This window comes from Fusarium sambucinum, chromosome I (assembly GCF_050947815.1).
Source record: "Fusarium sambucinum isolate potato_lamoka chromosome I, whole genome shotgun sequence".
Taxonomy (NCBI): Eukaryota; Fungi; Ascomycota; class Sordariomycetes; order Hypocreales; family Nectriaceae; genus Fusarium; species Fusarium sambucinum.
The window spans coordinates 4,977,428-5,000,708 of record NC_139294.1 but is presented as its reverse complement, the minus strand read 5'-3'; the positions used below and the strand labels follow the sequence as shown (position 1 = coordinate 5,000,708).

Genomic DNA, 23,281 nt, shown 5'->3' with positions numbered 1-23,281 from the left:
CTGCATCATGGTTAGATCCTCTTTGCGGCGCAGATTTCGCCCTTTTGGGGAAACCCTAGAAGCCGAGTTTCAAGATGTTCGGATTCGTGACTCCGTGGCCATTTTTGGGTGCTGTCGCGGACGCTGGATAAGATTCCAGTGGCACATCTGGCAAGTATTTTTATTATCATTTTGGATTTGCATAGAGCCTTTGTGCTTCCTGTAACTTTGAATGGAACGGTGGCGTGCAAGTCCTCTTTCTCCAACTCGCTAGTCTCGCTTGAAGCTGTTGAGAAACGAAAAGGATGAGAACCAGGGAATTGATCTTCATTACTATTCTTTGTAGTACGGTGCCTGTGCCATTCAAAGTTTCAACACATGACACGGGGCTGTCAGTCGACCTTTCTTGGATGACAGCCCAGCTTTAGTTTTGGTGGAACACATGGACATTGGGAATCAGTGACGAAGGATACGTACAGCACATAATATTGCAAGGCGCTTTATCTTGTTAACGATTTTGTTCAAGTTGAGGTACACGCGATAATAACAAATGATGTGTCCCGTTTTGTTGAGAAGCCTAGTAAAATTGTGATTTTCAAGCTTAAATTTCTGTCTCTGTGTTGGTGTTTTGTTCTTAGCCAAGGAATTACTACTAGAGCTATCTTTAACGCCATATCGAGTCAAGTTCCAAATGGAACCGAGTTCTCCTCAAAGAAACACCGCGCTAACAGGTCTTACTCCTGCAACAAGACCTTCTTCTCCAGTTATGGAAGCTCTCAGACAAGGTACAAGACTCCAAAGATCCTTGCTCCTCTAGGCCACCGTAGACCCTAAAAAGGAGTCATCGCTTAGCTTTCTCCGATCTCGCCGCGGGGAACAAGCAATTAGCAACAGCAGAATGCGCTTGTACTTGCAGCTGCATTGCATGTGGATGAGGGGGAACTCTAAACCCCCACCGTTATCTTTTGCCCAGGTTGTGGTTGATACAGAGACCAGAAATTACCCTCATGATATGCGTAAGAATTACAGTGGAAGAGAGGTACAAGGAGGCGCTTCGCTTTGTGAGATTCGTAACTGAGCCGTCATATCAAGGTTACTGTCACCCTTGCCTTTGCTTTTGCTTTTGCACTTATCCTTACACTTGCGATTTTACTCCTTACTCATGTCCTTTCGCTCATCGCCCGGTCACAGTCATCTCGCATCCCTTTTTACTCCAGTACGAATCATACCTACCCCGTGGGCGCTCGAGCGTCCTGTATTCGCCCATGGAGTCCCAGTGTAGATATGTATTGGCCATGAATTATTGTCCAAGAAAGCCTTAATGATTATAGAATACAACCGATTCCATGTCCTTATCCGCTTACTGCTTGACACGAATCGACATGTCACTCTTATCAATCATACGGCTATTACACGATCGTGGCTCTGCTGGCCGCCTCTCCTTGGTTGTATCTATTGATTCATCTCCGTCATACCATGGCCCTGGCCATGACAGCTGAAGCAATAAGACCTTGTCCCTAACTTTATCGGTTGCCTGAAAAGTTACAACAAAGCGCAGGTCAGGCGGGGATGATCCCGATAGGCTATTTGTTAATTAATGTTTCTTCTGTTGAGTTGTGATCCCATAATAAGTTATGCCATAGCGCCTTATCCCAGTTCTCGGTGAGCCATGGTTAGCAATGCGTGGACATTTTTACACTGTGGCACGATGTCCCATGCCAAACATGTATGCTATTTGTGCTTGACCCCAACTAAGATATTTTCTCCGGCTTCTGAAACAATGTCTTGGGTCTGCGACTATGGTATGATCACCATAAACTCGTGTTTCTCTTCTGTTTGTTGAGGACTACTATGTACCAGACGTTGTCAATGCGCGCTGCTTCAAAGAATTGACTTCATTCGTTTTCCAACGTGATGTCGTTCGAGTGCCAAGATGTCAGCTCCGAATCATCTACCTTGTCGGGAATAAATCCTATCTCAATAGCAGATGGAACGATTGTTTTGCAGAGACCCAGTGCCCTGGGGCTACACAGCATGTTACCCTTATGGCACACTGAGATATCCTAGCAATACCATCTTGGTTGGTTAATGGGTGCCAGACACCACCTTCATTCAGACTAACTATGCAGGCAACCGTCTGTCATGTTCCTTTGGGTAGCTCCCACTTGTTACTGTCCAGTGTATAAAGAGTCTGTGGAGGTCTTTCACATGCCAGATACTCCTATCCATGCAATCATGACAATTCAACAGGTGCGCCAGCGCATCGGCATGAGAAGCTTGACGAGCAACAGCCTTTCACAAGCCCAGATATCCCAGAGGGGTGTCACCTTGACCAAGACAAATGGCACTTGACTGTGATGTTGTGAAGACAGGAACCAAGCAAACTACCTGGTCTTATCATGATGTTTGGTCGAGAGATCAAAGGTTAAAAGTGACGCCTTTGTCTCATACCAGGCAATTCGATGTTCCTAAATGAATTTAATGGCATCTGATTGCTGACCTTTTTTAAGAAAGTCGGATGTTGTATTTCATGATTTTGTTATAATAAACCATCTGCATGTGTTGGTAAGTGAATCTCATGATAACAAGGCAGGTGTTTGTCTTCGTATTTTAATCCAGAGCATAACTCTGGAAATTAAGCCTGATGGTGTCAATCATAACTAGAAGTGCCCGGGCATGCACTATGTGTTGTTGTATTCTCTTTGTCCTGTCCTGGACAATAGTGAAACTCGAGCTAGATGTGTAGGGTACGTCAATAGAAGAGGTTTGCCAATGCACAGCCACATATGCAGGTCCCCGCCACAGTTGATCCACCAGAACTCATCGTCAACTTCATTGCTAACTGGACGGAATACAAGATTTCGAGAAGACATAGTCCAAGTGGATGATTCATCTGGATACATATACTTCAATTTTGATGTATCCTTAAATTTCAACGAGGTCTCAGCTGTGAAAGCTTAATCAAAACTGCTCGCGATCGCAAAGAGGCTCTGTTTGTAGCAGGCCTTTTGAAGATCCTGCCAACGCAGTGAAGAGTTGAACAATCTGGAAAGCAGAAGAAAAAGGTCATTCATTCACAGCAGGAGACCGAAAGAGGCGGATCCACCCAGAACAAGTGCACTGGTTGATAACAGGAATTTAGAAAGAACATCGAAGCAACTGCCAGCCGTTTAGCGTCATTGCAGAGGTTTTCACTGGCAGCTTCTTGCCAGTCGTTGACACTGCCAGAGTAGACTGCAGCTTCGTTCACCTCAAAGCACAAAGCCCCGCAGGAGAATTCATTCGGACCTTGCTCAGCCGATTGGTATGCTTTATTGCTCTTGATATTCTTATATCAAAGATTCTCTCCTTAGAGGCTTAAGAAAAGAGTAAGCGCCTTTCTCGAAAGCCAGCACTATGAATATCTAAGAGACGACTGTTAACAAAAGCACCAAAAGCAGAAAGAGAGACTGAAAAGCAAGCCCTGAGAGTGATCCGCTCCTGCCTGAATTCATCCCACGCCCGCACCTTCCAGGCTCTCATCTCCCCGTAGCAACAGGCGCTTTGTTTTCATCACATCCAAATATATCATCTTCAACTCTCTCTTCTCAACAAGGCGACTCATCTTGGAAACTCGGCTATCTCTCTACCGCGTCACCCCATCACACCACGTCGGCACGCTACTTCTTACTAGAGTTTGAGGCGCCATCGTCGCATCTAGTATGCCCTACACAATCTCAAGATACTGTCGTCTCCAGCTGACTGTTATCTCCAGATCGTGACCAAGGCTACTCATTCTGCACTTCAGACAAAATGTCAACCGAACTGGCTCCTGAGGTCTCCCTCACCCTTGATCCGGCTGAGGCAACTCAGTTAGCCAAGCCTGAGCATCGCGGTCCATCTGAGATCGTGCCGAACCCTTTGATCGACGATTTCAAGGACAAATATATTCGGCGCGGCGTCCTGATACCTCTCAAGACAACGCAGGAGGTCCGGCAAGACCACACCATCACCCATGCATACATCACACGAGCACCTACCAGGCAGGCCAACGATGTCATCACGTATGCTCCTCCCAGACCACAACTGCACTCGTTGAATTGATCGAAAAACACTGTTTACTGATAGTTCTCTAGGGCCTTGCGTAACATGCGACCAGATGACAATAGCGCTAACCCCCTTCCTCATCTGCGACGATGTTCTAAGCCTGGCGATTTGCCCGCCCACCTCAAAACTCAGTTCATGAACGATACTGCTGTGGGTCGTCAGATTCACACGGCGAAGTCGACTTGGATTTACATCATCATCGGAGAAGTCAAGGACTTCACACGAGAGGAGCTCACCGAAGTTGTGTCCATCATCGAGGGCGACGAGGGCGAGCTATTTATTGAAAAGATCCCCATTCCCCTGCTTGCGCCAACATCACAAGTACAAGCAGCCATGTGGTCTTCCCAGTTTTGGCCCACCGTATATCGGAAGAACAACCCCTTGGGACCACACCCTAGTATAGTAGCCCGGGGCACTGAAGATATCAAGGACGACAGCTCTGTTTGGATGGCACTAGCCCATCGTGTTGCTTTACAAGCTAAAGAAACCGGGATCGGCGAAGCTATCGGAGCGGTGATCGTCCAGAGAGATGGTGGAAAAGTCGAACTTGTCGGGGTTGCAGGAGACGCTCGCTGGCACCAGGAGTGCGGCCCGCTGGAGGGTACCAGCAACCCTATGACACACTGCGTTGTCCGTGCTATCAGCATGGTGGCCCAGAAGCTCGTTCGACATGAGCGACGAGCTGCTGGCCTCCCTTTCAACCCACCCAATCTCGATTACGATGCATTTCAAGACAGACCACTCCTTGAGATCGAGAAGAAGTGCTTTGTGCAGGAGCATCCGAACAAGGATGGCTATCTTTGCCACGGTCTTGAGCTTTATGTCACTCATGAGCCCTGCATATCATGCTCTATGGGCATACTCCATTCTCGAATGGGCAAAGCTGTCTTTGCTACGCACATGCCTCGCAGTGGAGGATTGAGCTCAGATGATCGTCCGGATGGGGGTGGAAGAGGACTGGGACTCTTCTGGAGACGAGAGCTCAACTGGAGCTTGATGGCTTGGGAATGGGAACGCGACGGCGTGCCCGACCTGCCTCCTCTTGATCCCATCACTCATGTTTAGGATTACCACCCCCGAGGTCGATGTGAGACTCATCGGCTCCGTTGCCATGCACGCGAAACTGCAGCGACAACGAAGCTCCTAGAGAGCAATGATGAAATAATATTTGCTACACGACACTGGCCAAGACCGATATCAATCAAGGCTAGCAACATGATTATCGACAAATACCTATTGCGGTGCGTTTTATGGACTTACTTGCAGCTGGTTCATTGGCTGGAAAACAAACAAAGGGTTTAGATAGTCCTTTATATCCCAGGTGAGAAGTTGATTTGCAGACATTGGCCATGGTCTTGTAAGAATACTTGGGAATGGACGAGATAACATTGGAAGGAATTGGAGGCGGTAACCATTGTATTCTATCTGCATTATCGCAATATGACATTGTATCAATTGACTTTTTGTTTGGTGACATTGATTGTTGCTATGGACTTGTTCAGTGCGTTTGAGTGGAGGACCCTGGCCCCAGCCTCGAGCCCCGCTGTATGATGCACATGAACTCTCAACCTTTAATTGAAGGCTCTCCTTGCATTCCACCACATCCGACGAGCAAGTACCAGCTTCGTTATTGCATGGGTTCTGCTTCTTGTTGTTCTTATTTCTCCACCACTATGCGCACCGGCTGACTATTTGGATATCGGTTTCACCCCCGTGTTGTCACTTGCCGCCGTTGTTCAGCTTTCATTACTGCACGTAGCTTCGCAAGCTCCATCGACGGATTATTGGGCTGTCGCGATCGATCTATCAACGCTTCGCTACCGCGTACCGAGGCAAAAGGGCCTGCCGACTTTTCACTTTTCGATTTTATCACTTGGAGGAGAACACAGATAACTGATCTGGACAATTACCAAGACGTCGACATGAAGCGAAACGCACCCAGCGGCGGGTTTGGGGGAGGTTCGGCAAGGAAGAAGGGCAAGAAGAATTTCTATGCAGTCAAAGTTGGGAGAGCGCCCGGTATCTACCATACCTGGGACGAATGTAGCGAACAAGTAAACAGATTTCCAGGCGCAGTTTGTGAGTAGAAACAGGAGCAAAAACGTACGCGACTCAAGGAGTGCTAACTATACCCTTCCAGTTCAAGGATTCGTAACGGCAGAAGAAGCTCGAGAATATATGGGTGGCTCACGGGTCCCATCGGCCAGCGTCCCTACTGCCAGAACACCTGCTGCCAGAACCCCTTCAGCCAGCGTTACTAACGCCAGCGGCTCTAAGAATTATTATGCTGTCGCAGTTGGCATACAGCCGGGTATCTATAATACATGGGAAGAGGCTAGTCCACGCATTCAAGGCGTAGGTGGAGCAAAACATAAGAAGTTTAATACGCTAGGAGAGGCGGAGGACTACATCAGACAATTTGGAGCACCAGAGACATGCCAGAGTCTTGGAATAGCACCCGGCCCAGGACAACAAGCACGGGAGTCACGGCAAGAACCAAGGCAAACACCAGCAGAACAAACTTGGGAACCAAGATCAACAGCATATGAACCACAGCAAAAACAATACCAAAGTGCAGCAGAAGCAAGGCCAGCAGCGCGCCAATTTCAACAAACACAATATGCAAGCGCAGCAGAGCAAGTCGAAGCAGAACGTGACGCGCGGAGAGTACAGCATGAAGAGAAATTAGAGAAAGAGCGACAGGCAGAGCGCGAACGACAAGCACATGCGCACGCAGGAACTGGATCAGACGGAGATATGATCAGGATTTATACCGATGGCAGCAGTCTTGGAAATGGACAGGTTGGCAGCCGTGCTGGCCTTGGTGTCTTCTTTGGCCACGACGATGAGCGTAACCACGCCGAGAGACTCCCTGGCCTGCCTCAGACGAACCAGCGAGCTGAACTACTGGCTATTCTCAGAGCAATGGAGATTGTACCTCTGACGCAGGGAATAGAAATCTGGACTGATAGTCAGTACTCTATCAATTGTGTACAGGTATGGTCTGTCAATTGGGAGAGGAATAATTGGATGACCGCTCAAAAGAAGCCTGTTGCGAACAAGGACATCGTACGCGACATACGAGCCAAGATGAGAGAGAGACAAGCTGCCGGGGCAATCACAAAGTTCCAATGGGTCAAAGGGCATGCATCAGATCCGGGCAACCACGAAGCTGATCGCCTGGCCAACATAGGATCCCGAATGCCGGAAGTCGCTTAAGCTGTATTCTTGAACCGAACAGATGAATTCTTTCTGGAGGGGCTTGGAATAACGCGAGGAATTTTCAGCTTGTAAAGTTTTCCTCAATACGTTTTGTAATACTATGTATTTATTATATTCGAGACTTATAAATTTAAGGGTATAAAAAGGGAACGATGATTCAACCAGCTGAGGTTATCCGGAGATTTAGGCCCCCTCTGGCATAGTAGTGTCTTGTCTGTTCTATTAACTACCAAGGTAGGTTATCTGGTGTGCCACTGTAGTATCAGGTTGCGTGCAAACAAAAGGAACCCTTCTGGTCATTGAACTATGGTGGCGTGATTCTTGGCTATCAAAGTCACTGATAAGAATACACTTCCAATGCATTGCTTGTAAGACGAGATTTGTCGATGCAAGTTGATATGCACATCCACTGCAGCCAGAAAGGGTGCCCTTGCGTAATGGCTTTCATGACCTATCGCTTTGGAAAGCATGCTACAAGGAATCGGGGACGTTTGCATCTGCACAACATGAGTGAGTCTGTCCTGTCCATGTTTAGCTCTGACTTCTTATTCCATCGGGAAGAGGAGCCGAGCTAGCGAGCGGCTCATGATCGGCGAGAAGGGGAAACATGCTACTACCGCATGTACATGAGCTGGTCAAGGCACTGTACTGTAGATCCTAGATTACGCCCCGACGTGGGGGACTAACTAGGGGACCTTTGACTCTGATGGAGGCTGACAACGGGCGCTTGGTGGTTCAAGGTTCAAGCTTGGCGGAGAAACCGTTGAGGGGGACGCATACAAACCCCTAGCTTCGACTTTACTGCATGAAGTATAGAAGCGGGATGCTGGAATGAGAAATACGGTATGTTATCCCCTGGTGGAGGAGTGTGGCTGCCATCCATTACTCCGTTCCAAGATGCTAATGGTGCATGGGCATGGGATGTGAAAGGAATCGTGCCAGGTGGCTTGGGTTTGCAGGTATCTAGGGCTCGGGGAAAAGCGTAGCTCTGCGGGCTACATGGAAGGGGATAGAATTAAACTCTGCACTATGGCTGTGGTGATGGTTGGTTGTATGGTGTTGGCGTTGCGATTTCCGGAAGAGAGTAGTCGGAACGACAGTGAGATATTTTATCTTCCCCAATTGAGTTCTTGTTACGATATATGAGAAAGAAATGACCTATTAGATGCAATTGAATAGGCTGTGATCAAACACGCATGTTTCCTTATTCGTAGTGCTAGCTAGATCTGACTAGAAGCGGCCCGAGTACTCAACTTAGATCGGGCCGTTGAGATAGGCAATGATCCAGTGTTAGGGATCGACTTGGTACAAAAGCCTAAGAGACATTTATCAAGTACATCAATGGCCCAAGGCAGTAAAGTGTAAAGTGAGGCAGTTGCAGCAACAGCAATAGCTTTAAGATGATTGGAAAAGTAAACGGCAACTTGGGTTTGGTGATGTCAGAGTGATTTCGAGAAATGCCTCGTTGAAACATAATCAAATACTTGCGGTGTTTTTCCTAGCCAAGGTTTCGCCTCGGGTGGACCGTAGCAGAGATCTGAGGATCTGCTTTATCGAACCAATGTTTAATATAGTATCCCGAGTCTCTTGCTGGTGAGTTATTTAGATCATGATTGGGAGCTGCAAAAGCACATAAGACAAATCAAGATACTGCATCAGCACAATCCTTACATACATACGGATACAAAGGAGCCGATGTCGCATTCTCGTAACCGAATGTTGCTGTAGAACGCAGCAGGGAGTTTCTGTGGTTGGTTGGTTGGCAGCACCACACTATCTCTCACTGTTTTTCGCCTTTGGACGTTGGTTGTGGTGTCTAAGTTGTCCCAATTGGGAGAGATGCAGCCGCAATCTTGCATAATACTAGGTACTAATGAACTAACAAAAATGTTACTTTGCTGTACGGGAACATACCGGGTTGTGTGATGAAGTAATAAGAAAAACAAACAAAGCTACCTTACTCAGAAACAAGTCCAAGGGTATTATTCTCTGGAATGGCTTGGAATAAAGTGAGTTCTTGAACAAGGGTATGTGGATTGGCGAGTTGTTATCTGAGGTCCAAGAGTAAGGCTATCAACGTTTACATGTATGTAGTGTAAAAATAGTACTCTACTCCAAAGACCCCTGTTTTATATGGCATCTACCGCGTGTTTTTGGGCCTTGATAAGTCGTCGATATTGACAAGAAACAAAAGGGTCTAATAGCTTCTGTCTTACTTCGGAGTCGTTTTCCGGACCGAAGCATTGGCTAATATACACGCCACGGAACAACGGCTGTCCTTTTGTCCAATGCAAAGGCATCTCCTGTGATTCAGGCGCCCATCGAGACTCAGAATACGCATCAATGGCACTGAGACGCCTCGAGGCCAAGACGAGGGCGCCGCACTGCGGCAAGCCAACGCCCGCACGTTGTGGGATGGCAGGATGGAGATTGAAGTTGCGATGACTTTGAGGCTGGACTTTGAAATGCGGCCTCGGTCTGATTGGCTCTCGTACGCTTTATAAGACATTGAAGACAGATGATCAGCTTGCTGCTTTGAGTGTTCATCAATGCATGTCTCTGCTGAGTACTGTTGTCAGAGACTATAAAAGCTGTTGCGTCGATGCCAAGTCCAATGAAGTTATACGCAAGGGATGAGAGACAGGATCAACGTAGCGGTCTAAGAAATCCAGAATATGAAGAAATGCAAGTCCGAGACAAAAGAGAACCGGATCGAGGTTATCTCCAACATCTATCTATTTCCTTATCTCCCTTGACCTACACGCAATGTGTGGCTTGACTTTGCAGCATTGGCTTTACCACATCTGGAGTTATAAAAGTATGTCTATGAGAAGGACCAGCTACGTGATTGCTTGGAACGACTTTTTGTCTCTTCCATTGTCTTGGGCAACTGAAACCTTTTTGATAATGGATATAATATTCCATAGAGGCAACAAACCAGGTAGTTTTCTCTCGATAGAGGTTCATCAACCCTGTTTCCTTGCGTCTACCGTCGTCATTATTTTACTGCTTCCATCTCACGGATACAACGGAGCCAAGGCAGCCAAGCTGGAAAATAAGATGACCAGGGCAGTGGCAGTTTGTTGAGTTTCTACTTGCTTGGGTTTCCTCTTTGGGATTGCTAGGCAAAAATAGCCTGGGGAAAGCTTGGCCGCGGAGGCCGGGACGAGGACAGGGCCAGTTTTACAGAGAGGCATCACATCACAGATCAGAACGCCTACTGTTGTCATGTAGAATGTACGTACCGCACGGGAGGATAGGCCTCATACTGAGAAATCTCTTCTTGTTGCAATTGGGGCTTGAAACATGACGATTCGCTTGTGTTGGTTGGCCGAGAACTCCAGGGGAACGAGAAGGGGGATACATAACGATAATTCTGTACGGATAACTGGATTGGATTGGATCTACAGGGTCTTTTTCTCAGTGGTCACCTTGACCAGTGTCTTGAGCTCCACTTTGCAAAGAACTTGTTGTCTTGTGTTGTTTCCGTAGAAAGGGAAAAGCAACTGTTAACTGCAGCGCACCTTGTTGGCTTGTTCGCTCTGCATCAAGATCCAACTGTCTGGGTATGAGATAGCAGCCTTCCCAGTGCCAAATACCAATTCCCTCGTCTGGCTTACCTCTAGAAGTGCATGGGCACCTGGGCGTCCCATGATAAAGCCCCGTGAGGATATGTCAGTCGTTCATCAGGGACCAGTACTGCCTATTTACTTTACTGATTCTTAGCTATATCATTGGCAGGGCGCATACTCAAATATTGTCATCGCCTTTGATCGGACTCGGTCCTTATTCTGTTTGGTCCGTATTCGTAGCAGATGAAGCCAGCCTGGTCCTTCTTGGAGCTTCTAAGTAATTTTAAACCCATGGCGCAATCAACATACATAGCATGTTCATACGTCTGGCAATTTTCAAGAGTCACAGCTTGCGTAATACGCGAGGCCTCTTTTGTCCTGATGGTCCTTCACTTCTTGAATTGACTCCATAACGAGGATTTATGGAGTACATCCCATCCCATCTCATCAACCCCCGCTTCCAGCTAAGCACTGTACGTTAGAGCTGGTAGGTGTGTTAATTTGAGAATCGAATTCAGCCGTGAAACTGATTAAAATTGCATCATCATTTATTTCTATTTACCGCCTTGCGGTCATGTCAATCAATGTCGGTGTGTTTATGATCCCCAGAACCGGGTAGATCTACAACGGTAGTTACCTGTCCATCGCATCAATAGATGTATGTATGTCTGTCTGTATTTCTTTACTTGTAGAGATTGTGCGATTGTGACCGGTCTGCTAGAAACGGGATGCGGAAGTGCTTTAGCCCCGATACGTGCGAGACCGAATCTTGTGCTGTACCAAGTATACGACAAAGTAGGCTTTAGACGTGTGCGAAACTTTCCTCAACCGCACTGTCTCGCGCCGACAACGGCTCCACCTAACACTGTGGCCCTGAAGGTGGTACCTAGTAGGTATAGTACCTACAGCACAGCATCGATCCCCGCCACACGACCTACCTACTACTGCTACCTAGGTACTATGCAGCAACCAAATAAACCAGACCCAGACCACCCTTTCCAACCCAAGACCCTAGGTACGTTTATTGCCTTGGACCACGTATGCGCATACTCTGGCACAATCGTCTTATCTTGGAAAGAGTGGAATAAAACTGTAAAGGGAAACACCAGAAAGTCCAACCTTCTCACATTCAGTAGGTACTACTAGCAGGTAGGCGATATGCAGCCACAGCGGCCCACAGACTTCCATAACAACCTACCTACCCATAACCCACGAAGCTAAGGCAACTCTTCTTAGCCAATCCACTTTCCCTTAGGTACCTACCCAAGAGACAAGACAACCAAGACAAGCGACAAGCCAGCCAGCCAGCCTCTAGTCTAACTAGTCCAGACCGTCTGGCGCATCCATCCGTCAATCAATCAATCATCTCTTTGCCTCTCGTCTCCTCGAGTGAGGCCCGTTTTCTATCCGATTCTCCCCCATCTGTTTCCTGTCCAAACCCCTCTATCTCTATCTACATATACGAATATTGTAATCGTCTCGTTGCACTGGACCGTTCGCCATACACACCTTTTCTCCTGCGAACACGCACCTCGACCCGACCAGGGGTAACGCATCTGACAGCAGACGACCCTGACCGTCCCCATCTGGGTTTTTTGCACTGACCGACCGGGACCTGCCTACACATCTGCCCGCCGTTGTGTTTCGTTTGTGTTCGCGTGCTCTAGGGGTTCTCCCATCCATATTGAACACCTGCCCCAACAACTACCTACCTACTCATTTCTAAAGGAAATCGACTCGAAGCCCGTATTCGTCAGTAACACAATCTGCTCCCAGCCAAAAAAAAAAACAAATAAGACTTTCGGAATACCACCAGCGACAACGTCAACAAGGAATACAAAATTCAATTGAAACTGCCCATGCCAATGCCTTGAAGGTTCCTCACCACTACCCCCGCGCGATACCTACCCAATTTGCGACACCAAACTCAACCGCACCTGCCCGATCACCACTTCGTCCCCATCGTCCTCCGGCGCCTACGGGACGATCCAGCCTTCACTCGCTGGTCATGACACCCGCTCCTACTGGCCGCCGCAGCCCTGTTATCGTAGGTGATGCTATGTCGGGCGGCGATTACAACAATTTTCCCTCCGATGGGGATTTGGCAGAGTTTCTCGACTTCAATTCTAATAGCCCAGATACCCTTCAGACAATGGAAACCCTCGGCGGATCGGACACTAAGGGATTCCTTGCGCCTCAAGACCTGACCTCAACAGCAACTTTTCCTGACTCTCCAAACGGCTCCTCCTATCAAGATTCGTCATCAGAGTCGGCTTCTTCTAAACGCACCACCAGTCGGACATCTTCCAAAGCGGCTATGAACACGGCTGGCATTATGGCGGATGACGACGATGTCAAGATGGAATGGGGAAACCCTAGTTTTTCAACATACGAAGACGACTCTGCCTATGCATTTGGCCGCAACGATGCGGACACGGCCTTGGAAAGCATGTACACATTTGCCGATCACCACGATACTTTTGTCGACCACCATTATGCTTTTGATACCGCGTCTAGCAGTCCGAATGGCGAAAACTCAGTCACATCACCTCCGATGCCCACGATTAATCCACATAACTTTACCAAGGATGCAACGCCAAAGAGAAAAAAATCACAAGGTCACCAAAAAGCTTCATCAGTATGTGTTTCTCATCAAATTCCCGGCGGCAATCAACCGTCAACTAACAAAACTAAAGCAATATTCTGTCTCGTCAGCAATGAATGCACTAAAAACAACGACATCGCGTGAAGTATCGCCAATGTCTAATAACATGGCCATGAGCCAGGGTCCTTCTCCAGCGGCCATGTTCAATTCGCCCTCACCTCACAACCCAGTGGATTTTTCAAGGGCTGTAAGTGTAACAGGATCAGGATGGCCATGCAGAAACGATGTGGCGGCACAATCTGCACCCGGTGTCTCGCCTCTGCATTTTGGCGGTCAGATAAACCAGCCTATGTCCATCCCTCAGCCGTTAAGCATGCCCACGCCATTCAACTTCACTGGTCGATGCAACCTGACCATCTTGCCAACGCCGTTTAAATCGCGGGTCGAAACTCAAATCCCCATTAAGATGGCATTGTCTCCAATGCCACCCGGGATTACCAAGCTGCACCTGCCACCCCACACTATCTCGAAGCCCAAGCTACTGGCAAAACCGGCGCCTAAAAAATCTCCAGATATGCTCGAATTATTCGTGTCCTTGGTATGCACGAGTGCCATGGATGAACCTGGCAGGATTGAGAACGCACTCGAGCGTGCTGCTTCTCATCCTCAACGTTACCTCCCTCCTGACAATGATGACGAGAATACTCCTTCAAAGGGCGGCGATGTGCGTATTTGCGCAGGTTGTATAACCCGTGAGCGTAAGCGCGCTGCTAGGAAAAAAGTAAAGAAGCCTGAGGAAGAAGAGGTTTGGCAACAGGATGAGCAACACCGTGTAATTGTCTTCAATACGCAAGAAGTAAAGGAATGGCAACCCGTCAACGGACCCATGGCGGCTCCTGGTACCATGCAAGTCGATGCCCCAATGCGCATTGCTTGCTACTGTCGACATCACGGTGAAAAGTCTGGATTCAATGTCATCTTCACCATCAAGGACTTTGAGGACAGAGTCATTGCTCAAGCAATGTCGAAAGCGATTATGATTACTGATGATCATAAAACACATCCCCAGGCTCAGGTTGCGGCTCAACAACAGCCGGGCGTCTCCGAAGTTTCTATGCCAGGACCTGTCCCTCAAGCAGCGATTGACACCAGCGCTCTTATACCGCCCACTCCTAATGGGGCTTTCAGCATGTCACCAACCAACGGTGACCTTCCCAACATGCCTAGGAACAGCCAGGCTCCGTATCAATCGTCCATGTCCAAAGTGACACAGACTGGTGCCGGCAGCAGGATGCTTTCTCGTCCTGCTTCCCCTACGTTGGGTGGTCCGATGACTAAGAAGAGAAAATCGAGCGCGTCTAGAGTACCTAACGGGCTGGCCATGACCCGCATGGACACCACGCCCTCGCCAGGTTCGCAGGCAGCTCAGCTGCCTAATGTCACGTCTCCCTTTACCCCTGGACTCGGTGGATTCTCCCAGGCCGAGCCATTATTCGGACAACAATCAATTCTATTCCCTAATGCCGGCCCCCCTACGCCTGGCAGTAACGATGCATTCTTCAACACCAACCGTTCTTCTAGTATGGACAACATGGTGGTTTCTCAGCTCTACTCTGCACCTGCCTCTGGTCACCCAAGTCGAGCTCCTAGCCCGAGCGGATTCAGAGCTGCTGTTGTTTCCAATCCTCAGAACCAATTCTCCCAAGATATGAGCACCAGCAGCATGTTTCCCTTGCCTATCGGCGTGAACGAGACGCGATCACCTCCTGTAATTCACAAAATAATTCCAAACCAAGGCCCAAAGATTGGGGGAGTTGAAGTAACTGTGCTGGGTGCTGCTTTTTCACAGGGACTTGAAGTCTGGTTTGGTAACCAGAAGGCTACGACTACTACATTCTGGGGTGAATCATCGCTAGTGTGTTTGTTGCCTCCTTCGCCCGTGGTAGGACCTGTTCCTGTTCATTTCAAGCATGCGAACCCACAGGCCGCGCAAAGTTTCGCCATGAGCAAACAGACTCCTTACTTCAAATATGTTGACGACAACGAGGAAAAGCTTATTAGACTCGCTCTATCTGTCCTCGGAAATAAGATGTCTGGTAACATGATGGATATCCAAGACCTGGCTAGAAGGATCCTGGACGATAGTCCGTCAGCTTGGTCTGGTGGCCCCTCTGGTGGCCCCTCGTCAGGTGGCCAAATGTTTAGCCACGCTCCTTATGCTCATCTCGAATCCCAGCTCCTGAAATGCTTGGATCTTATTGATCTAGACGATAGTACACACAGAACCCGCCTAGATCTCAAGAGATCCACAGGCCACACCATGCTTCACCACGCGTGTTCCTTGGGTTACCATAGATTTGTCGCTGCCTTGCTGGCCAGAGGCGCCAGCCCTGATGCCCAGGACAAGGGTGGCTTTTCGCCTCTACATATTGCTGCGATCCATAACCACGCCGAGATTGTGCGGAGACTGATGCTGCACGGTGCTGACCCCACGCTTCGAAGCGTCTCTGGCCTTGCTGCAGCTGATGTCGCTCAGTCTCGTGCCGTCTTGCGCACCATCCGCCGCTCTGAACGTCACATTCGCTCTCGCAGCAGCGGCGGTTCCCTACACAGCCGAGCTAGTAGTGCTACATCGCTACGATCGTTATGGGAGCCCATGACCAAGGTCCACACTCACGATGAACCTATTTCGCCAGACTCAAGCGAAGAGAGTCCTGAATATACTTCCGGGGATTTCGAGGATGAAGATTCTGATGAGAACGATCATCTGAGCATGAGAAGACCTAGTGGCTTCCGGCAAGACCGTGAAAGGCCCAACCTTCGCCGCCAAATGACTGGTGAATTGGAGGAAGAACTCATCCCCCCAGCAACAGCAATGGCTGCTACGCCCGCTGCACTGAAGGAACAATTCCAACAACAAATTCATCAGCTCCAGCAGTCAATTGCTTTGCAGTTCCAGAATTTACCCCACTTCCCTCAAATGCCCGCATTGCCTAACATGCCCGACTACCAAGCACCTTTTATGCGACGTGTTCAGCAATTTATGCCAGGCATGGCAGGACCTCGAACTGAGGGCGAACAGCCACAGCGTTGGTGGGATTTAGCACCCAAGGCGAGTGCAGCCGCACCCCCAGCCTACGAGGAGATTTACCCTCGCGAGGGACTTGACCGAAAGCAAGCATCTGCTGCCCGAGCCGCTGTGGAGGCCGAGGCCGATCAGAAGTGCGCGGCTTTATTCGACGTGCCTACAACTACAGAGGTTGAGACTGAGTCGGCCGAGGTTGCCGAGATCACTGAGGCCAAGACGGAAGAGCCAGGAGTTCTCAAGATCGGCCGCAAGAACGCTATTACTAAAGAGCAGCAAGAGCAATTCCGCCGAGCACATGAAGTCAAGATGAAGAGGATTAGCAGTGATCACAATCTATTCTTCATCTGGGTAAGTCGCCTTGCGCACAACCTTAAGCCGACCGCAAGCTAACCGAGTAACAGATTCCTCTCCTTCTCGTCATGATTTGCGCAATGCTATACAGCTATTTCCCATGGCTCTTCACCTTTGCTTGGGCATTTGTTCGATCACTATATCACAATGGGCTTAGCAAGACTCAGCAGCTTATTCAACACAACCTTCCAGACCAAATCGAACAGGTTATCGAAGTTTGAACGACTTTACGACGTTGTTTCTTGTCAATTCACGTATAAAATTCTTAGCGTACTTCTTCTTTTTTTACTTGTACAGATTCGGCGTCCTTATTACCTGTTTTATATTTGACGATCGATAAACGTTTGTTTACCTACCCTTTTTACTTTTGACACTCGTTTAGACCTCGGCCGAGGCTAAGCGTGTACGAAGCGTTCCTGAAAGAAGACTTAACATGCAGGCAAGTCAGCGTCGAGATGGTGTTTCCTGGGATGAACACGAATGGGCAATAAAGGAGCTGAACGGGATTGTCGGCTTTGTTTCTTGCAACCAGACATTTGGGAATATTGGAAGATGAGGACAACGTGGTGTTTATTTGCTGGGTTTGGACTGCAGTTAGGCAGACAATGTGGTATGCATGGGATAGTTGTATATATATTTAGGTTCAGAGACGGAATGAACAGTCCTGATATAATCTTGGTGACTGCGCATTTCTCGTGACCCCCACAACGTAATACGAATACTGTGGTCTGTTGTTGCTCATTGAATCGATATGAACTTCATATTGTAATTATTAGACATGTCAAAATTTCACAACCAACACCTCTCACTATATGTTCGCAAGGCAAACCCAATATATGGAGGGGGAAATCGTCGTTAATGCCGTCATATCAATCAAACCCTGAACGCCCCTATTCCCATAATACAGCCTTTCATCCAACCCGCAAAGACAACGAACGTTTTCCATCACCATTCCTCTCTTCTTCAGAGGCTACCTCACTCCCCTCTTACTCGTTCAAGTACGTAAACCCAAAGCATAAAGGAAACGAAAACACAAAAAGCCCACCCTATCCAACCAACAAGGATAATAGGAGACGTCATAGAAAAAAAGTTCAGTCATGTCGCATGCCATCATGGATATCTCAACAACAATTCCACCTTGAAAGAAGAACCAGAAACAAAAAAACAAGGTCGTGGCCGCGTCATTATAGAGTTGTGCAAACGCCCGTAGCTTGCAGAGCGCAAAAAGCTTGGTTGCTTTGCATCTCGCCACTGCCGTTATCCGCTGTGCTGTCGTAGGTATGCTGCGTTCTGTTGAATATCAATCGTCGATGCTGAAAGAATAAAAAGCTGCCTGTCGCCGTTCAACTAATAGCGCGACCGCATTGCCGGGACAAGGTTCTCGACGTTGTCGTGCAAGGCGAACTTCTCGGGAATATCGGGCACCATGGGGGTGCCTTTGTTACCATTCGGCGTCATGCGAAGCTCTTCTGCGGCGATCTTGCGCGAACGCAGAACTCGAGCGTATTGAACCTCCTGCAATGGCGATCTAGATTCATCGGTGCTGTTCCTAGCAGCAGAGCCAGGTCGAGAACCTGCCCGGCGGTCCGAGTCGAAAGAGCTTCGACCACCAGCACCGGGCAGTCGTCCAAGGACGCGGCGGGCAAGCTTGTTATAGTCTTTACCAGCACCAGCTCCATGGGGTCCCGACATACTACGTCGTGAGGATAAAAGGCTACGGCGAGATGCAACGTTTCGTAGGCTAGGCAGGCCAATGTCTCGAGAAGAAGACTTGCGCAACTTCTTCTTCGGGGTAGGAGGATCGCGAGCTCCAGCCCCTACTTCGTCGTCCGAGTTGGAATCCGCTGCAGCTCGCTTAGTTCCCCTAGATGAGACGCTCGCTGGCGACTGAATAGGAGAGGTCGCGCAAGAAGCTGAAGGAGTTCCTGTTCGTGAGCCTCTAGTCTGTCGAGGCGGTTGAAGGTAATCCCTTGACATTATGCCAGTAGGCACTGCTGGGGCTGGGGCAGCACTGAACGGCGTTGGCGGTGAGGCGCCTGCGGAGAGTGGAGGTGTGAAGAATCCAGATGCAACAAGCTCATCGTATGTGGCAGCTCCTGGATTGCCAGGAGGCGACTGTAATTTGAGGGGAAACTTGGCCCTCAAGGGTGACTTGGGCTCTGCAGGTGGTGTGGGTGGAGGAGGAACTGCATCTTCAGGCATGGGGGCTCGAGATAGAGCATCCATAAGATTGGCCGGAGGTGCGGCGATTTGCTGAGCTGCTTGTTGAACAGCACCGGGTGGTGGCTGGCGAGTAGACTGGATAGCGTGGGAAGTAAAGAAGCCAGAGGCCATCAAATGGTGATAATTGGCCAAGATCTCTTCTCGACTGGGCATGTCGTCTCTTGGAGGATCAACGTTTTTCTTGGGGTCTGGTATGTCCGTCATTTGGACATCTTCTCTTTCCCTATCCCTCCCACGCGGGTCATCTTGGTCCCTCTTGCGACTCCGCGACCTCTTCCTCAACCCTCTGTCATCTTCGTTGTCTTTCCTGAATCCCAATCGGCCTCGAACTTCATCCCAAACGTGACCTAGAAGCCTTCCCTTCTTGACCTGCTTGTCGGAGAAGTCGTCACTCATCGGCCGGGCATTGTTGGATTTGACACATGTCAGAATAGGTCGCTCGAGGGCGGCGAGCTCATCAGGGCCCAGAAACTGAACGGGAGGTGCAGCAGAGGTCCTGTCGTTCATGGAGCCCTCCTGAAACCGGCTCGCGCTTACAGCGCGGCGAGGCTTCGGCCGACCCATGAAGAAGGTTTTTTGTGGTCGTGTACGTATGTATGAATGCGGATGTACAATTGCGTCTAAGTTGGGGGGGGGGGCGTTGTAAGAGCTCAAAGCAGTACGATTACGTTGACTTTAACAACGATCGGGTGCGGGAAGCGTTGAACAATGGGGGTGCAAAAGTCAACAGGACATAACGGCTTTGGAAAGGAAAAGGAAAAACGTGGCTGATTATAGTAAACAGAACGTTGTGTGATGATTGCATCTGCAAAAGTGATAGCGGCGCTGGGACCTGGGACTCGGACCTGGAGGCGGTCGGTTTGTTGATATTGAATCTGGTTCGCGCACGTGATTTCACCACGGCAACGAGGCAGGAGCGGGGGATGCAACGTACCTGCAGCGTTAGTGAAGCATTGGCCTTGGAATGGGAAGGAGTACAAGGATACTCGAACCGCTTGATTCCCTAAAGTGGAAATAAAATCGAAGTGAAAAGTACAAAAACGGAGATTAAATTCCCTTTGGTTTTAGAGAGAGCAAGGTAATAACATCAATCGTCGATTTCAGGCTTGGCTATATTATATTGGTTGTGAATATTACATGGCATACATAATCTTGAAGTGCTTCACTAGAATAACCATTCACATTCTTATTCCCAGCGAGATATTTTTCCATTCCACCGTATGGCCTCGATTCTTCTCCGGTTGTGGTCAATGTTGGGGGAAAGTTTACCAGTAGACCTTGTTCAAGCTATATTGATCCGAATATTCGTACTCGGCATGGATATCTGGTCGAGGGTTTGAGAGGCTTTACGTCTTTGTTTTTGTGTGTGAAATTACAATCACTAGTTTCATAGAGTTGTCTCATGTGACTCGAAACAATGTAATTGCACGGGTATGTTGATAATTCCTGTAGACAGAAAGCAGATCCATGGCGTAGCTTTTTAAAACCTGAAGAAATCCCAACTAACCCCCCGGCAAAATAGTTCGAGCAGCATAGTCTGCCATGACTTTTACCCTTGATTCCGGACAAAGACTCGTATTGGGTTCTATCCTGGTTGTAGGATACATCACACGAATCACACTGTCTCACACTAATGCATAATACTTGTTTGACCGAGACGAAAGCTCAGAACCAGAAACGTATTGAGATTGACATGAATGAAAGAGTCGATGAGCCGATTTATATCAAGTAAACTAGACAGACATGTAGACAGAATAGAGAAAGAAAGAAAAAGATGTTGTATGTGAATGTCATTTTTGTGATCATAAGAACCAAAAGCCTTTCGGTGATGTAACATGAATGACGATGCAAAATATCTTTGATGTCCAAGATAACCAAAATCTGGTGCCAAGTTAATTCTTCATTCCTATGACTTTACCAATTGCGCCTGAACTCCTAAACATTGTCGCTCATGTATCTTCCATCATCCCACCGTCCTCCTGTAGATAGGAATACATAACACACACTCTAGAACGCCGGTGCGCCTTTCTAGTCAAGGAGTATAGATGTCGATATTTTAATACTCATATTTGTTGAATTGGATAACGCTGATCTGGCCGTCAGCTCGAGAGTAAGAGCCTTGGTCGTGGTCGGGGCTGTAACCACGGTGAGATCGGCCGTAGTGGGGATCCATTTGTCGTTGACCGTTGAAAAGTGGTCTGGTGTTTTGGGCAAAGACGCTCTCGTGCTTGCGCTTACCACCAACGTTAACGGGGGGAAGTTCAGGGAGAGGTTCGACCTGAGGCTCAATGACGGGCATGGGCTCAACTAGAGCAGAAATCTTGATGGATCCGCGAGACGACTCGGTGTTCATACGGGGAAGAGTAGCAGCAGCAGGCGTAGGGGGGTATGATGCCTGCGAGTCTCGACGGTAGTGGCCTTCAGCGGAGTAGACTGATGGAGAAGGAGGAACGTAGGTGCTGGTGGAGTGTCTACGGTCATACAAGTCGCGGTTGACAGACGGGGCGGGCGAAGGGCATGATGGTGGGAGATGACGGCTGGTGTATCCATAGGGCGCATCGGTCTTGGCGTATGGCGACTGAGCGGTGGAAGGGTACGAGCCGTTGGCGGAGACGGGTGTTATTTGCAGACCAGGCTGGTGAGCATATTGTCGAGGTGCCGTGTATTTGGAACCAGATGACTCGCCAAAAGCAAGGTGACGCGGAGCTGAAGGAGCCGGGTTGTAAGATGGAGGAGGCGGAGGTGGAGGCGGGTACGAGTCCACCATCGAAGGTCGTCGAGAAGCGTCGGAGTAGGAAGCTCGGTGTTCGCTCGAATTGCTTTGAGATCGGTTCCTGATTCCATGGGGGTCCTCCGCGGCAGGAGTAACAGTCCTTCTACGACCAAAATCTTCATCGCGGCGCTCAAAGGCGCTATTTCCACCGTTGTTAGCAGCGTTGTTGTTGTTGTTGTTACTGTTACTGCTGCTGCTGTTGTTGTTGTTGTTGTTGCCACCACCCGCCTTGGTGTCACGCTTCCTCATACGAACATCGCGACGAATTCGAACTCGGCAACCCTGGTCAGCGACTGTCTTGCTAAGTTGTGTGCTCTCCATGAGACCGGGGAACTTCTTGGCGCTGTAAACTGCGAAAGGATTCGTCTTAATTTCCATTCGGAAGTCAACGCCAGGTGGAAGATCGCCATCAGCAGGCTGCATGTCGAAATCCTGCTCCTCCTTGGTAGTCTCGAACAAGCTGAAGGTCAAGCGATAGAGACCCTCATGGCGCACAGAAAGATCAGGGAAAATGAAGTAACCGGCTTCGGATGGACGGTCGAGGTAGGCCATACCAGAGGCGGGAACACCAGTCAGAATAGGGGGGTTGTTGGCAGCGGGATTTGATACACGTCCAGCAGCTATAGTGCGAGCATGCTCGAGACTGGCATAGAGGAAGAAGTTGGCGTTGTAATCGAAAGTGACGTCCTTGCCCTCTTCGAGAGTGGGGCCTTCAACAATTCGGAGCTCGACAACGGGCGGAGGATCAACGGGTCGGCGATCGCTGTTGGCTATAGAAAGTCAGTACTGAAGTCAAATTTATTGTTCAAGATAAGAGTCATACCCTTCATACCAGAACCGCATGCTCGGGCTCGCTCTGGTTGTTGCAGGACAGTCAGCTGGTACCAGAGGCTGCGGTTTCCTCTTGTGATTCTGTGAAACTGGGCGGTGCTGTCGCGTTTGGAATCTGTGGGAATTACGGAAGGAGTCGCCATCTTGAATATTAATGAGGCGCGTGAGAGCGCGCCGATGAAAAGAACGGTTAAGAAGTTAAGTTAAGTGAGGCCTTTGAAGTAAAACGTTGTCAGCAACGGTCGTGCATGCAAAGCAAAGGCCCATTGGTTGGTACAGAGCGAAAATCCAATCACCAAACGGTTGGAAGAGAACGGGTTTGGGACGTTAAATGTTTATATCCTATTTGCAAACTTACCCTCAATATGAGACTGAGACTTTGGTTAATTAAAAAAGGATTGTCGGCAAATCGAATCTAGTGGCGATACTGTCAATTCAAGGACGGACGGAGGGCGACGACCGTAATTGAAAAGAGGCGGGTTGAAGAGACGAAAGAGAGAGGGAAACGTCTTCAACGCGACATACGAGATTTGGGTGTAGTGAAGTAGCAG

The 23,281-nt window shown here is 48.9% G+C and overlaps 5 protein-coding genes across 5 annotated transcripts; 3 read left to right on the top strand and 2 right to left on the bottom strand.

Moving 5' to 3' along the window:
* Positions 1-3,771: 3,771 nt before the first annotated feature.
* On the top strand, positions 3,772-5,130 carry FSST1_004312 (cytidine deaminase-like protein; the record flags this gene model as incomplete). Its single annotated transcript, XM_083230475.1, has 2 exons — positions 3,772-4,022; positions 4,095-5,130. The coding sequence occupies 2 exons, from the start codon at positions 3,772-3,774 to the stop codon at positions 5,128-5,130; spliced, it is 1,287 nt and encodes a 428-aa protein (XP_083087742.1).
* An 857-nt stretch (positions 5,131-5,987) lies between these two features.
* FSST1_004311 (RNA-DNA hybrid ribonuclease) lies at positions 5,988-7,284 on the top strand (the record flags this gene model as incomplete). Its single annotated transcript, XM_083230474.1, has 2 exons — positions 5,988-6,144; positions 6,206-7,284. The coding sequence occupies 2 exons, from the start codon at positions 5,988-5,990 to the stop codon at positions 7,282-7,284; spliced, it is 1,236 nt and encodes a 411-aa protein (XP_083087741.1).
* A 5,583-nt stretch (positions 7,285-12,867) lies between these two features.
* FSST1_004310 (uncharacterized protein) lies at positions 12,868-17,124 on the top strand (the record flags this gene model as incomplete). The annotated part of the gene is made up of 3 exons (XM_083230471.1): positions 12,868-13,497; positions 13,556-16,900; positions 16,954-17,124. 3 exons carry the CDS (start codon positions 12,868-12,870, stop codon positions 17,122-17,124), a joined length of 4,146 nt encoding a protein of 1,381 aa, XP_083087740.1.
* Positions 17,125-18,250: 1,126 nt separating this feature from the next.
* On the bottom strand, positions 18,251-19,690 carry FSST1_004309 (uncharacterized protein; the record flags this gene model as incomplete). The annotated part of the gene is made up of 1 exon (XM_083230470.1): positions 18,251-19,690. One exon carries the CDS (start codon positions 19,688-19,690, stop codon positions 18,251-18,253), a length of 1,440 nt encoding a protein of 479 aa, XP_083087739.1.
* A 1,492-nt stretch (positions 19,691-21,182) lies between these two features.
* FSST1_004308 (velvet factor-domain-containing protein) lies at positions 21,183-22,873 on the bottom strand (the record flags this gene model as incomplete). The annotated part of the gene is made up of 2 exons (XM_083230469.1): positions 21,183-22,669; positions 22,723-22,873. The coding sequence occupies 2 exons, from the start codon at positions 22,871-22,873 to the stop codon at positions 21,183-21,185; spliced, it is 1,638 nt and encodes a 545-aa protein (XP_083087738.1).
* Positions 22,874-23,281: the final 408 nt, after the last annotated feature.